This window comes from Pelophylax lessonae (genome assembly GCF_965119305.1).
Source record: "Pelophylax lessonae genome assembly, chromosome: 5".
Classification (NCBI taxonomy): domain Eukaryota; kingdom Metazoa; phylum Chordata; class Amphibia; order Anura; family Ranidae; genus Pelophylax; species Pelophylax lessonae.
This window is the reverse complement of record NC_138772.1, coordinates 166,490,007-166,504,532: the sequence shown is the minus strand read 5'-3', so window position 1 is coordinate 166,504,532 and position 14,526 is coordinate 166,490,007. Positions and strand designations below refer to the sequence as shown.

Below are 14,526 nucleotides of genomic sequence, written 5' to 3'. Positions count from 1 at the left end.
TCACAGGAGTGCATTTACTTTTGTAGTCCTGTGATCATCTGATAGAAGGCTATTGTGTGCTATAAGCTGACAGGGCAGAGCCACACCAGGCTCTGTAAGGATACCGACAGTATTGGGATGAGTGCTTACATTTGCTTTTTAAGCTGTAGTAAACTCAGGCACTGCAATCAAAAATATAGATGAGGCCATTATTCCATTGCTTTATAAACACACGGTAGTATATATCTTCCCTTATATTATTTTATGCATTTTTGCTTACTTTCAATTTGCTGTCTCACTGCCAAGCCTGCACCAGTTGTTCTCTTCCGCATCCAACACTTAGCACACTTCCACCATTTATCTAGTTTCCTTACCTGGTGAGGGCTGAAGTTGACACCCCTTGTGATGTGTCAAGTCATATGGGGTGTCTTAGGAACTCCAAAATGGATCAGCACATTTGCGATATTGCGAAGCAATACCGTGAGTGCCGATGGCGAGGCACAGCAACAGGGACGAAATGCGCATGCGCCAGTAATGTCTCTTACCGTACAGATCGGGCTGTTTTCTCATTAGGGGGGAAATTTCTGGAGGTTATGAAGGATAATTTTGTATAAGTAAGAGCACACTGCTTAACATGGGGAAAAGTTTGGAATGACTGTTTACTACCGCTTTAAAGCCCCCACTTCTCTTTTAAATCACAGGCACAAGTGCAGATGTGTTTTAACACATTTAGTTTGAACAAACCAAAAAGTAAAAGGAAAGGTAGCACATTAACTTACCTGTTAATTGATGTTTCCCATTTGTGAAGAACCCCTCTCTGTTTACATTTTCCAATAAGTTTCTTTTTGAATTTTATTAGTTTTTCTATGCAGCCATGTGACCACACAACTCCGACACTCTTTGTGCCTGGTGGGTGGAACTCTTCTCATGGTTGACAACAATTCTGGAACTATGGCTTTTTGATGGATTTTTCAAAGAATTCAGTGCCATTTTCGGGTCTACACAGTGTACAAATGATTCAGACACTTGAAGTATTCAGAAAGTGATTTACTGGAAAATGAAGGCAGAAAGGATTCGAGCGTAAAGAAAGCATTATTTACTGGGTAAGTTGTTGTGATGCCTTCCCTTTTCCCTAAAGGATAAGTTCACTTTAAAAAATAAATAAATGCACATTTTTGTTTTAGGAGCCTGGAAAGCATTGCACCAGCGATCAGACAATGCAGGTCTCCTTCAGACGGTCAGTGTAAGCTGTCTGCCCCGTACATCGTATGGTGCAGGTAGTTTTACACTGACAGGAAGACTCCATGAGCTACAATGGCACTCAGCAGTGCCAAGGTAGTTTACATGCCGACAGCCATAAAGGATGTTGGGATTTATAGTTCATTCATACACAGAGCTCTGTTAAAAAATGATGCGGCCGTGTGGGCAGAGCATGGCTGCACTGTTTTCAAAATGTGACAGCTAGTACGGGGAATTTCTCCCCCTACTGCTATCACAGGGAGAGAGAACAAAGCCAACAGAATAATGGGATGTATAAAAAAGGGGATTCACTCCAGAAATAAAGAGATTATTCTCCCACTCTACAAGACTCTGGTCCGGCCACATCTGGAGTATGCTGTCCAGTTCTGGGCACCGGTCCTCAGGAAGGATGTGCTGGAACTGGAGAAAGTCCAGAGAAGGGCAACAAAAATAATTAGGGGAATGGAGGACATCAGCTATGAGGAAAGGCTACAAGCACTGAACCTATTCTCTCTGGAGAAGAGACGATTGAGGGGGGATATGATATCAATGTACAAATACTGTACTGGTGACCCGAGCATAAGGAACAAACTATTCAGAGAAAGGAGATACAATAAGACACGTGGCCACTCACTAAAACTTGAGGAAAAATGGTTTAAGCTAAAAATACGTAAGGGGTTCTTTACTGTCAGAGCAGTGGGGATGTGGAATTCTCTTCCACAAGCAGTCGTATCAGCAGGGAGCATTGATAGTTTCAAAAAACTATTAAATGGACACCTTAAAGACCACAACATACAGGGGTATACAATGTATGGTTAAAAGTGGACACACACACACATCATAGGTTGAACTGGATGGACTGATGTCTTTTTTCAACGTCACTAACTATGTAACAGCGGGGAGCGGCTGCAGCAGTGGGAACATGTCACATGTTCCACCCTAAAACAGAAGGAACATGTAACATATTCCCAAAGGTGAACCTAATCTTTAGGGACCCAATAAATTTAGATCTTTATCTTAAGGATATATGCTTTTAATGCCCTGGATATAATGTAGGTATACTATTGCTAAGTAAATGAGCATGCGAACGCACATCTGTGGAAGTTCATGTAATCATCGAAGAATGCATTATTGTGGATTCACTTGCTCTGTACATTTTTCATGATTTTTTTTTCTTTTTTAATGCTTTGAGCAGGTGCAATGACGTACTTTGCCAATGTAATACAAACCCTTTATAATGTGCATCAGGGGATGAAGAAGCTGAAAAAAACAAACTTTTTTTGGTCAATGCACTGTGTATATGCTAACTTAACACCCTTACATCTAATTCAAACCTCATCACGTGATTTTAAAACCTGTTGGTGTGACTGTGCGCTTAGACTAGTAACGAATAGGTAACTTGTTATATGAGCCTCGTAGAGATAACAGCGATTACCTATTTAAGGTTATGAACTAAATGTCCTAATGCCAAATGCATTTTGTTTGCAGTATTCAAACACCCTCAGCTTAATGAAGTGCACAAAACTATTGTGGGAAGAATTGGAATTTCAGTCATGTTCTTCTACTACAGGAAAGAACTTTGGCTAAAGGTATGAAATATGAAAAATATATATTTTGGCAGAGTTTAATTTTGACATAGAATATTGTTTCATTTCTCATACAAATAAAGATTTATCCTTTAACAGTATGTGTTGTTTGGCCTTCTAGGTTTTAATTGTTATTGTCTTGAAATGTAATTTGGGAATGGGAACTTTAGTAAACCGCACACGTTTGTATTTCCATAATTCCATTCTCCAGCAGCTGCATATGTACTTTTACCCCTAAGGCACCACCATTTGGATTTGCTTTTTGCTTTAGTCACTTAAGCACCAGTGACCAAGACACATGTTTTGATCAGGTTCCTAGTGGGAGGTTTAGAGCCCTTTCACACTGATGCACTTTTACCACACTGGACCGCACCTTTCCATCGGGACAAAAACACATGCAGAATTATTTGACTTTAACTTCTATGAGTCTTTTCCCATTGCTGCACTGCGTTTGTCCTGCTGTTTGAAAAGTCCTGCGTGCTGAATCTTTTGGTGTGCTTTTAAAAAGTACACTAAAGATAAAGCTTCAATTGAAGTCAATAGGAAACACAATAAAAATGCACCCAAGGTTTGTTTTCAGTTGCTTTTTTTGGGGTCACTATGCTGGTTGTTAAGCGGGCACCCACCTGCTTCTTTAACAACCAGTGAATACCTGACTGGTAAGGAGCTCCCCCCCAGAGCCTCCTGCCCCCTTGGTGCTCACCAGTGTAGCTCCAGCTATGGATCAAAACCAGCCTTCCTTTGCCCCCCCTCCCGCTCTTTGCTGTCCTGCCCTGCCCTGTGTCTGCGCTTCCTCCCCCCTCCAATGGTAGCATCATTGCTGCACAAGAGGATATTGAGCATGCTGACCTATTGGCTGTAATGCAGCGCATTTAAAATGCAGTATGCTCTTTTAAAAACGCATAGTGCATTTGAGAAGTGCTGCGGTGTAAAAGCAGCTTTAGAATACTGTGCATATCCCCTTTAGGGAGATTCACCCTCTCTGTTTGCCCTGGTGATCATTGTAATTGAGACTGAATTTGAGTCAAAATCCAAAATTTTGAGTTGTCAACGAAGTGGAATAGAGAGTACATTTTTCAGTGGGAACTTGCTTCAGTGACAGTTGTCTAAGAGTGGATTTTCCTCCCTTTGGAAAGATTTCCAATTCCTCCTGCCGTAGCTATAGGACAGGATGTGAAGAAAAATTACCCCAGTGAAACAGATGGCAAAAAAAAAAAAAACCAGGGTTTAAACATTTAGATATACAGTACTTTAATAGTCTACACAGGGAACAAAGCTAAACACCAACAATTTCTGCTAATATATAAATACTTTTGAGTTGATAAATTAAAAGTGTTGCCAAGCTTCTCCCTTCTAATGTTTTAAAATAAAAATGTATACACAGCTCTCCAGTTGGGTTTCCATGGACAAATACTGTATATTTCCAACAATGACAATGAGCCATAGTTAATTTTCTTCCATCTTCCATTATTCCAATGAAATATCTCCTACAGTGAATCCAGAAAGTATTCACAGCGTTTCACTTTTTCCACATTTTATGTTACAGCCCTTTTCCAAAATGAATTCATTATTTCTCTATCATCCATTGACAGACGCAGCCTCATCTCCATTAACTGAGTGAATTATGCTGCCACCTGCAGGAGTAGTCTAGGCAGTAAGTTGGTACAAAACTTTTAACATGTACACGCCCACGGGGCTGTCCCTCCAGGCATAACTGCGACAGGCCAGCACATCAGTTTGTTTCTGCCTAGAGGAGTAGGACCTAGGCTTCCTGCTGGGACTACGGTCGCAGTTTTTTTTTTTTTTTTTATTCCTTTTAGAATATTTTCTTTTATTTCTCTTAAATCGCAAGCTAATGTTCAGGGAATAATTTTTCTGGTGATCTACAAATAATGATGCCGGCTGGGACTTTGCACTGGATAATCTGGATCCTTATGGTCCCCCCCAGTCTGGCCTACAAGCTGAGCAGGTTATAGTCCTGACCTAGGCCTAGCCACGATGGTGCCCCTTTTCCAGATGGGGACAAACCTGCGAGCGGATGCCTCGCTGGGTCGTGACGACCTGGAACGCCCTGAGCCGCAGCGTACCCCTCGGCTGGCAGTACCCCCACTTCGGGTGGGAGGCTGTTTGCCCAGGGTGGAGCCCACTCGGTCCATGGTATGGTGAGTAAATGTGCCTCCCTTGCCCCTGCTGGCCTTGGGGGGATGTGGGCCCTCTCCTGAGGATAGTGGGATTTCTAAAAGATCAAAAAGACCTCCCAAAAGATCCCACTGGCCTGCCTGGTGCCCGTCCGTGTGTCCTACCCTCCCCCTTCCCTGTCCCTGTGGTGGTTGTGTTTCTGGAGCGCCTGGCACCCTGGGGGGGGGGGGGGGTGACATGGTACCTTGGGCTAGCTGGTCCCTGTTGTGGTTCCTGAGGCCTTCATGTGTCGGGCCCTAGCCGCATGATTCGCCGTTGGCGCAGCCATCTTAAGTGTGGGCAATGTGAATTTTCCCCTATAGACTTGTATGGGGCAGCCATTTTCCCTGTAGCTTCCTATTTATATGTATGGGCATCCATCTTTGTGTAGCCCTTGTGCTATGCTGAGCAGTGTGACCTTGCTCAGGCGGCATCACTTCCTGTGCTTTCATTTCCTGCTGTTGGCCGAGGTCACTTCCTGTCTTTCTCTCCGTGCTGCTGGAAGAATCAGGAGGACAGTTTGTCTGAGGTAGTACAGTACTTGGGGCCCCTGCGGGCATATTCCTGCACCTTCTGCTGTCAGTTTAGTTTAAAAGGGTTCCCTGCAGACCACTGTGATCGGTGGTGGGTACCGCGATCAGCGCTCTTCAAGCGGCAGTATCTCGTTTTTTGCAAATTGCAATATTGAGTCCCAAACTGTGCAATCACCCTCAGACCCTCTCTGTGCAACTCCCAGACAGTCCGGATCACAGTCGCTGGCCACAGTTTCAACAGCCCTGGAAAGCCTGGCAACTAAAGTTGATTTTGTCATGAAAAAGGTTGATAGCTGAAAACGGCCGCTGCTTTCTCTAACTATGGAGGTGTCCTCTGATCCAGAGGCTGATGGGGTCACCCCGGATGCCCCCCTACCTGAGGGGTCGCTGTCCTCGCAGTCAGGTGGTGAAGAGGACCTGTCCTCTTCAGCTGCATCGTGGGAACGCGCTTTAGTGGAAGCCCTGATTATTTCAGTATGGGATACTTTAAAATTGGATGATGAGCCCATGCCGGAAGGGGCGCGAGTGTCCTTTGGCTCTCAGAAAAAAAGCTGACAGGATTTTCCCTTGTCCCGACACTTTTCACGATATTGTGAATGACCAATGGTGGTGCGTTAAGCACGTGTTGGTGATGCCGGTCTCCAACCGTTGGACGGTGCCACCTAAATTGGACCATCCTGTTTTCAGGGTAAACAAATCTACCCTTGTGCCTGTGGAGGATTCCCCAGTTTTTACGGATCCAGTGGACAGATGGGTGGAATCCCTTTCCCGCCATCTTCACGTGTTGGCGGGTTCCATTTTGAAACCGGTTTTTGTGTCTGTGTTAGTCTCACAGACGGTGACGAAATGGATGAGGGGTTTGCGGGAGACTTTGGACCCCGAGACTGTTCCTCCGGAACAGCTGGAACTCTTGGACCAGGTGATCCAGGCTCTGGTATTTCTGTTTGATGCGTCTGTGAATGCGGCTCCCCTGGTGGCCAGGGTTTTGGCCATAGGAATTTTTTTTTTTTAAGATGCGTTGGTTTGGTTGAAGTTTTCAGGGAGTAATCAGGGAAGATAAGCAACTTACTGTTCTGGTAGCACACCGCTTCCTGGTATCTGGCAGCACGCAAGACCTCATCACGGTCCCGAAAGTTAAGTAAAAATATATTTCAAAAGATCAGCGCACCACTTCCAGGAGCCAGCAATAAAAGGCACACAAATCCTTGTAATGAGTAGCAATAAAAGGCACACAAATCCTTGTAATGAGTAATAATATGAGTATTGCAGCGCTTGAACAGTTATAAAATATATCCATCAGTCCCAGAAGATCAAACGATATGACACAGAACACTGGATCAGAGTGGCTCCCTGGATAAAATCCGTCTGATGTTACATGTGATAGTAATCCTCAGGTAAGAAGTACAATCAAGTGTATGCAGATAAAAAAAAAGAAGGGAAAAGAATATCATGATACAGTATATCAAAGTGAGTATGTCACATCCACATGGGGGGGTTTCACCAGTAATAGACACAGTGAGTGCTAGGGCTGCACATCTTCACTTACCTCACGATTCAATTCGATTACAATTATTAGGGCAGCGATTCGATACGATTCGATTCCGCAATGCATCACGATGACTGCCCAATGCCCATGCCCAGCCCATAGTGCACTTCAAACATATAGGAGGTCTCCTCAGGAATGTGATAAATACATGGCGGTGTATAGAGGTGTCCTCAGGGTTGTGATAAATACATGGCGGTGTATGGGGGTCTCCTCAGGGATATCCGGGATGTGATATATACATGGCGGTGCATGGGGGTCTCCTCAGGGATATCCAGGATGTGATATATACATGGCGGTGTATGGGGGTCTGAGGAGATCTCCATACACCGCCATGTATATATCACATCCTGGAGACCCCCATACACCGCCACGTATATATCACATCCCTGAGGAGACATCCATACACCGCCATGTATATATCACATCCTGGAGACCCCCATACACCGCCACGTATATATCACATCCCTGAGGAGACATCCATACACCGCCATTTATATATCACATCCCTGAGGAGACCCCCATACACCGCCATGTATATATCACATCCCTGATATCTCTGAGTAGACCCCCATACACTGGTGTATGAAGGTCTCCTCAGGGATGTGATATATATTATATACATGGCATTGGATGGGGGTCTCCTCAGGGATATCCAGGTTGGAGAATCTCCGGTGCTGTGACCATAACGGATACTCTGGCTCCCCCTTCCCCTCAGTGTGCTCCCCCTGGCAGTGCCATGTCAACAACATTTGTAATAGTATTTGAAGACTTAGATTAGTACCTGATCAGTGACGATGACAGTCACTGCAGATGCCTGAGCCAAGGAGGACTGGGAGTTGGGGTCCGGGACGCTAACTCGGGGGTCTCCCTCTGCCCACAGAGGCCTGTGTGAGGAGGATGGACATGGACACTTGCTGGAGGACAGTCAGGACAGACACTCGCTTGAGGAGGAGGAGGAGGACCAGCGCACATGTGGGAGCGGGGGATGTTCGCTCTGACACTCAAGTCTCCCGCAGCAGACTGAGTGTCCGAGAGTAGAGATGACAGTCCTCATGTGCCCGATCCCGCCAGGAAGCCGACACTGCACTCCGGTAATTACAGGCAGTGGGACATTTCCCAATCTGTGCAGCGGCTGATCGGGAAGTGTCTTACTGCATGCAATTAGCCGAGTGCAGTGTCTGCTTACTGGAGGGATCAGGCATGTGTCAAGTGTGAACAGTGCACACCGTAGTCCATCTCATTCTCTCCAACAGTCAGGGACACTCGCTCCTTGTGTCTCCTCTTGCAGCGACGCCGGGCGGCTGGGGATGACGTCAGCAGGAGGCGGGAAAAGAGGGCGCGGCTTCAAATTTTAAAGAGCCATCGCTGTGCGAAGAGGGAGGGGGCGGCGCTTCATGACGTCATTAGGACATCGATTAAAGTCGGTCGCAGCATCGATGCAGACTCGCGGGTGGTCGAATCGCGATGCATCGATGCTACGATTAAATTCAACAGCCCTAGTGAGTGCACACTACCTCCACCCCACATGCAGTGCAAACTCACCAGAACTGAAAGATCACACGCTTGATATAATGAATCAGCAAGGATCTCGGTACAGCCTCAAACGGATAACGCCAAGCACCCCAGAATCTTCTCCCAACCTTTTGTTAGACAGTCACCATCAATGCACAATAAAATGGAAAATATCTTTATTAAAATGTAGCACGAAAGCAAAAATAAAAGTAGCCACTCAGTTATAGGTATACTCTGGTGCTCCTTAAAGGTAACAGGTAGAGTTCCTCAGTGGGCGGCTAGCCCGACATGTTTCCGGTCAAAAGCCATTCATCAGGGGGCTCCTGTGCAGTCCAGTAAAGTAGCCTCTATATAAAAGTGCGAGGAGGGGACCCCAGGGGGTTAGGTTTTGGGGGGACACGGTGTGCCCTCGCAACAGTATAAAAGGGAGAGAATTGAGCATCAGGCAATCGTTTTATGCAGCAGATCCTCAGAGTGGAGGGTAATAGTCCTACTACATTCACTCTCTGGCAGCCCCACAATCCATAGATTATTTTGTCTATTACAGTCCTCTGCATCATCTGCCTTGTATTCCACTGCTTTCAGCTTAGTCTGCAGAGTGCGGATGGCTATAAAATGCTCTGCAATGATGTCTTCAGCCAGGCCCACCCGCTGCTCCATCTCAGACACCTGTGACCTGAACTTATCTATGTCCTGCCTGTGGAGTCCCACATCCAGCTGTACCGCTTCAATCTTAGCAGTTATCGTGGCCTGACAATTGGCAATCGCCGGCTGGGGGGAGGAATCAGAGTCCAGTGGGTCAGTCTGGGATGCCATGTGAGACCGCCACGTGGCACAGTGGCCTGTACCTGCAGGAGGGGACGGAGTCGGCACTTCAGCAAGCGGAGGAAAACAAAGCTTCTTTCCACGTCTGGGGGCCTCTCCAGACGAACAGCGTTGCATCAGGGCAGAAAGTGTGTCTGCTCAGGTGGCCATCTTGGACACGCCCTCACTACAGTATTTGTAGCTGCTGACTTAAAAAAAAAAATTTCCACCTCTTTAAACTCCACATGCAATCTACAACATCTGCCATAGGCTCTCTCTACCAGGAGACTTTCTGGACATCAGAGATACTTGTATGTCTGTCTTTTTGTGACCTTTCCATTCAGGAGCGCCACAGCGATTCCTACACTTTTCTCTGGAGCTCCTGCCCTACTGATTCCTATATCTACCCTTTGGCCTCTCATTGGCACCTCCAAGGTGCTGGCTCTGCTGTGTTATAATAGATCCCCTATTGTGGGATCCTTAGATTGCCTTTAAAGCGGAAATTAAAGTGTTACTTAACCCAGGACCCTGCATTCACTATATCTGGTCTCCCACAGTACACATAACATGGAAATGCAAATTATTTTAGTAAATATAAACTGCTAAATACCTTTTTTCATCTTCAGTATATAGCAGTCTTATGACTTCTATCAGTGTCTGGTTAAAGGAGGAGTTTTCATTCCACTAGGACTGTCCTATGATGTTGCAGGACCTCTGACCACCTTCTTTCTGGACAGTGATGATCACATGCACCCTTCCAAAAAAAAAAAATACTAGCAATACACACCAAACTGAGCTTGTGCAGAGTGCCCCCAAGACTTTTGTTCTATCAAGAGATGAACTGGGTACTGTGGAAGAAGGGGAAGATCAGAGAGGAATTGGGGACAGTGGAAGAAGGGGAAGATCAGAGATAAATCAGGGACAGTGAAGAAGTGGGACATCACAGAAGACAGGATCAAGCAGCCTTTTTACAGAATGCAGAGGATTAACCCCTTAGGTTCCACAGTAAATATTACAAGCATGCTTTACTGCATATACAGGCTGATTTTACTGTTGTGGGTTTAGTAACATTTTACAGCACCTAAATAATTATTTATTACTTTGTTCCTCCCTCTTACACAAATGCTATATGTAGGCCCCACTTTCTCCAGGGATTGCTACATTGCAGCTATCCTAGAAGACAATTTGTTACAAACTCTTTTTACTATAGTGCATATACATTAGAAGCTGGAAGTGTTTGTGCGCACACACAGGAATCCACCGCTTGTCTCTGCCAGCTCAGAAATGCCTGGAAGAGACAGTTAGATTTTTTTTTTTTTTTTACACATGGCACAGAGGAGGGGCAGGGGGGAAGTAATTTAAGTGTGGTTAAGTTCCACTTTAAATACAACAGTTTTGCCTAGGCCCCTTTGGACAACATTAAGTTGGCAATCCAGGTGTTATGATTTTGATGGTTCCTAAACCTTCAAAAATCACCACTGGAAAAGTAAAAGAAAATCCCTACATTTTGGGTTGTCACTGGAAAAGTTATAGAGGTGAAATGTTCCAATGGGGACACTAGTTCTGGTGACCTGGGGGGTGCCCAAGTAATTCCCCTAATTTGCGGGGGTTTCCTCTCACTTTCTGTTTGGCTATGGAACAGGAAGTGAAGAGAAATCTCTGCAATGGGACACAGGTGGCAAAAATAAATATGACAGTGTTTACTACCCTCCCTTAATAAACAAGAAGCGGGTGGCACACAGAATTGGTATGAATACAGAAAAAAACCCAAATCCATGCACAGTCAGCAAGGGGTAAAATAAAATTAATTTATTCACAGAAAGGATAAAGGAAGGTAAATGGTAACAACCTGGTCCTGGATACCGGCGAGGGCGTTGATAAGGTCTCGAGTGAATCAAAGAGACTAGTGGGCACTCTTGTTGCTCTCTCTCATGGGGTATAGAAAACCCTGGCATGGATGGATGGAAGTCCCATATGGAGCGAGGAGTAAAGTATGTTGAGCAGCTCCCGGCGCGTGCGTGTCGGCCGTAACACACAAGCGCCACGGGCAGCGCGGCTTTCCCAGGGTTGACGTCACTCTGTCACTGGGCAACCAAGCCCAGAGCAGGAACCAACGTGGAACTCAAGCTTCCTTGTTACCATGACTATATGTTTCACGGAAATAGCAGCAACAAGGTAAATTTAAACCCAAATAAAAGGGGCAGGGAGTGGGCAGAGCTAAAGAAAAAAAAAAAAAAACTACAAAATTGTACCTGTCCAACGTCCTTACTTGTGCCTAATGAGTAATTGCATGACCCTGGTGCTTGTGTATTACCGCCGACACACACGCCAACAGCTGCTCAACGGGCTTTACTCCTCACTCCATATGGGACTTCCATCCATCCATCCATGCCAGGGGTTTCTATACCCCATAAGAGAGAAAAACAAGAGTGCCACTAGTCTCTTTAATTCACTCAGGACCTTATCAACGTCCTCGCCGGTATCCAGGAACAGGCTGTTACCATTTACCTTTGTTTATCCTTACTGTGAATAAATCAGTTTTATTTTACCCCTTGCTGACTGTGCATGGATTTTGGTTTTTTTCTGCTTTTTTACCACTTCTGTGCGCCACCCACTTTTTTTATTATGTTATGCATTTACATCCGATGCCAGGGATTGGCAGCATTGGTAGTGGTGAACTCATAACATTGACTACAGGTTCAATTGATTAATTTGTCCAACAAGGGCTTTTTTGGATTACAAGCGCCAGGACTATATAAAACACTACTACACTCCCTTACTGTATCCAAAATGAGAAAAAAAATGTTTGCCTATAGTTCTACTTGAAGGCCAGTTTTCATTCATTTTATGACTGGTGCCTACCTTGATAAGGACCTTGATTTTCAATGTCGCCCATGCACGCCGTAGACATCTTTGTGGATACTTGTAGTCAGGTCATACTTGAGTGACCCAAGGCTACATTCACACCTGTGCATTTTGTAGCTCGAACCTACAAAATGCTCAAAACATAAAAAAATTTGTTTTCTCTTTCGTTCACTGACAGACACCGCTTCAAGTCTTCAGACCTTTGGGCTTATGCTCTTGCTCTCTAGGAGTAGGACTAGGCAGAAACCTTTTTGGTTTCACCTCTGGGGCAGTCCCAGAGGGATTACTATCACTTCCTGCTGTAGGACTTCCAGTTTTTTCTGCCTAGTCCAGGAGTAAGGACCTGGCTCTCTGTTGGGATCTGCGGTCCTGGCATTTTTTCCTATTTCAGGCTACAGGGCCTCTACGGAGCAGTGCAGGACCTGTTAGCACAAGGAGTTATTGTGCCGGTTCCAGAGTCAGGAAGGTTTCCAAGGTTTTTATTGAAATCTGTTTACAGTTCCCAGGAAAGAAGGCAAGGTTTGTCTGATCTTGGATCTCAAGGCTCTCAACCACTTTGTCCGGGTTCAGAAATTTTGATGGAGTTTATCCGCCCAGTAGTAGCTTTCCTTCATCAAGGAGATCTTATGGCTTCTATCGATCTCAAGGACGCTTACCTTCATATTCCAATATATGTCCGGCACCAGCGTTTTCTTTGTTTTGCCGTGGGCGAGGAGCACTTTCAATTTGTGGCGTTACCCTTTGGTCTCGCTTCAGCTCCTCGAGTGTTCACAAAGGTTTTGGCCCCAGTGTTGGCCTTGTTACAGCAGAATGGGATTGCGGTACTGGGTTACCTGGATGATCTGCTTCTGAGTGCAGAGTCTTCTTCGTCTCTAAAAGCCAGCCGACTTGGAGGTTATGGTGCGAACTCTGTAGAAGTTCGGGTGGGCGCTGAATTTTCAGAAATCGGCACTGTCTCCATCCACAAAGCTGGACTACTTGGGCCAGCCCGGGTGTTTCTTCCTCAGCCAAAACTACTGAAGCTACAGGAGGCTGTTCGGCTCCTGTTGTCCAACCACTGATCGTCTCTCAGGACTTGCATGCAAGTACTGGGTCTGATAGTCTCCACCTTCGAGGTGGTTCTGCTTATGCAGTTCCACACCAGACCTTTGCAAAGGGAGATTCTGATCAAATGGAACAATGTGATTCTGTTTAGTCGGGGGTTCAAGAGAGTCTCTCCTAATGGTGGCTTCGCTCCCCAGCCCTACGTCTGGGAAAATAACCATGGATGCCAGTCTGTCTGGATCGGGAGGCATCTTGGGAGTGTGTTCTGCCCAAGGTGTGTGGACCCGGGAGGAGTCCAGGTTGTCGGATCAACATCCTGGAAATTCAGGCGATCAGACTTTGTCTCAGTGGACGGATCGTCTGCAGGGGCTCCCTGTGCAGATACAATCGGACAATGCTACGGCTGTGGCATATGTGAATCATAAAGGGGGCACAAAGAGAGCCCTTGCAGCCCGGGAAGTGGCCGGCATCTTGAGGTGGGCAAAACAATATGTTCTGGCTCTCTCTGCTGTGTACATTCAGGGGGTGGAGAATTGGCAAGCGGACTATCTCAGTCGGCAGATGTTGGATTCGGGAGAATGGTCTCTTCAACTGGAGGTATTTCATCAACTCTGTCTTGGGTGGGGGACCCCCGATGTGGACCTGCTGGCTTCCCGTCTCCACAGGAAGGTGCAGAGGTTCATGTCAAGGTCTCGGGATCCTCTGGCATACGCTCTGGTGGCCCCTTGGTGCCAGTATCGTCTGATTTACGCTTTTCCTCCAATACAACTTCTGTCAAGACTGCTATGTAGAATTGAGGTAGAAGGAATTCCAGTCATTCTGGTGGCACCAGACTGGCCTCGCCGGTCCTGGTACGCAGGCCTGGTAAGGCTGGTAGCAGACGTCCCTTGGAAACTTCCTCTCAGGGAAGATCTTCTGTCTCAGGGAGCAATTTTCCATCCTGCTTTACAGTCGCTAGCTTTAACAGCGTGGCTATTGAAAGCCAGGTGCTGAAAGACAGAGGGCTGTCAGAGTCGGTGATTCCTACGCTGTTGAAGGCTAGGAAATCTACTTCTAGGAAGGTTTATCATTGAGTAAGGAAGGTGTACATTACTTGGTGTGAGACGCGGGGAGTTCTCCCTACTGCTTTGTTTTGTCTCGCCTGTTAGAGTTTCTACAATTGGGTGTAGACCAATGTTTGGTTCTGGCTCTGGGCACCATCAAGGGCCAGATTTCCACCTTGGCTATTTTTTTTTCCAAA

At 46.0% G+C, this 14,526-nt stretch overlaps 1 protein-coding gene across 1 annotated transcript in view; it reads left to right on the top strand.

Moving 5' to 3' along the window:
• TOPAZ1 (testis and ovary specific TOPAZ 1) overlaps positions 1-14,526 on the top strand; it is a gene marked incomplete at its 5' end in the record, with an annotated part of 460,121 nt that overhangs the window by 288,985 nt on the left and 156,610 nt on the right. The window contains 2 exons of the mRNA XM_082257639.1: positions 2,707-2,807; positions 2,926-2,986. Coding sequence (XP_082113765.1) covers positions 2,707-2,807; positions 2,926-2,986 — 162 coding nt within the window. The remainder of the gene's footprint in view (positions 1-2,706; positions 2,808-2,925; positions 2,987-14,526) is intronic.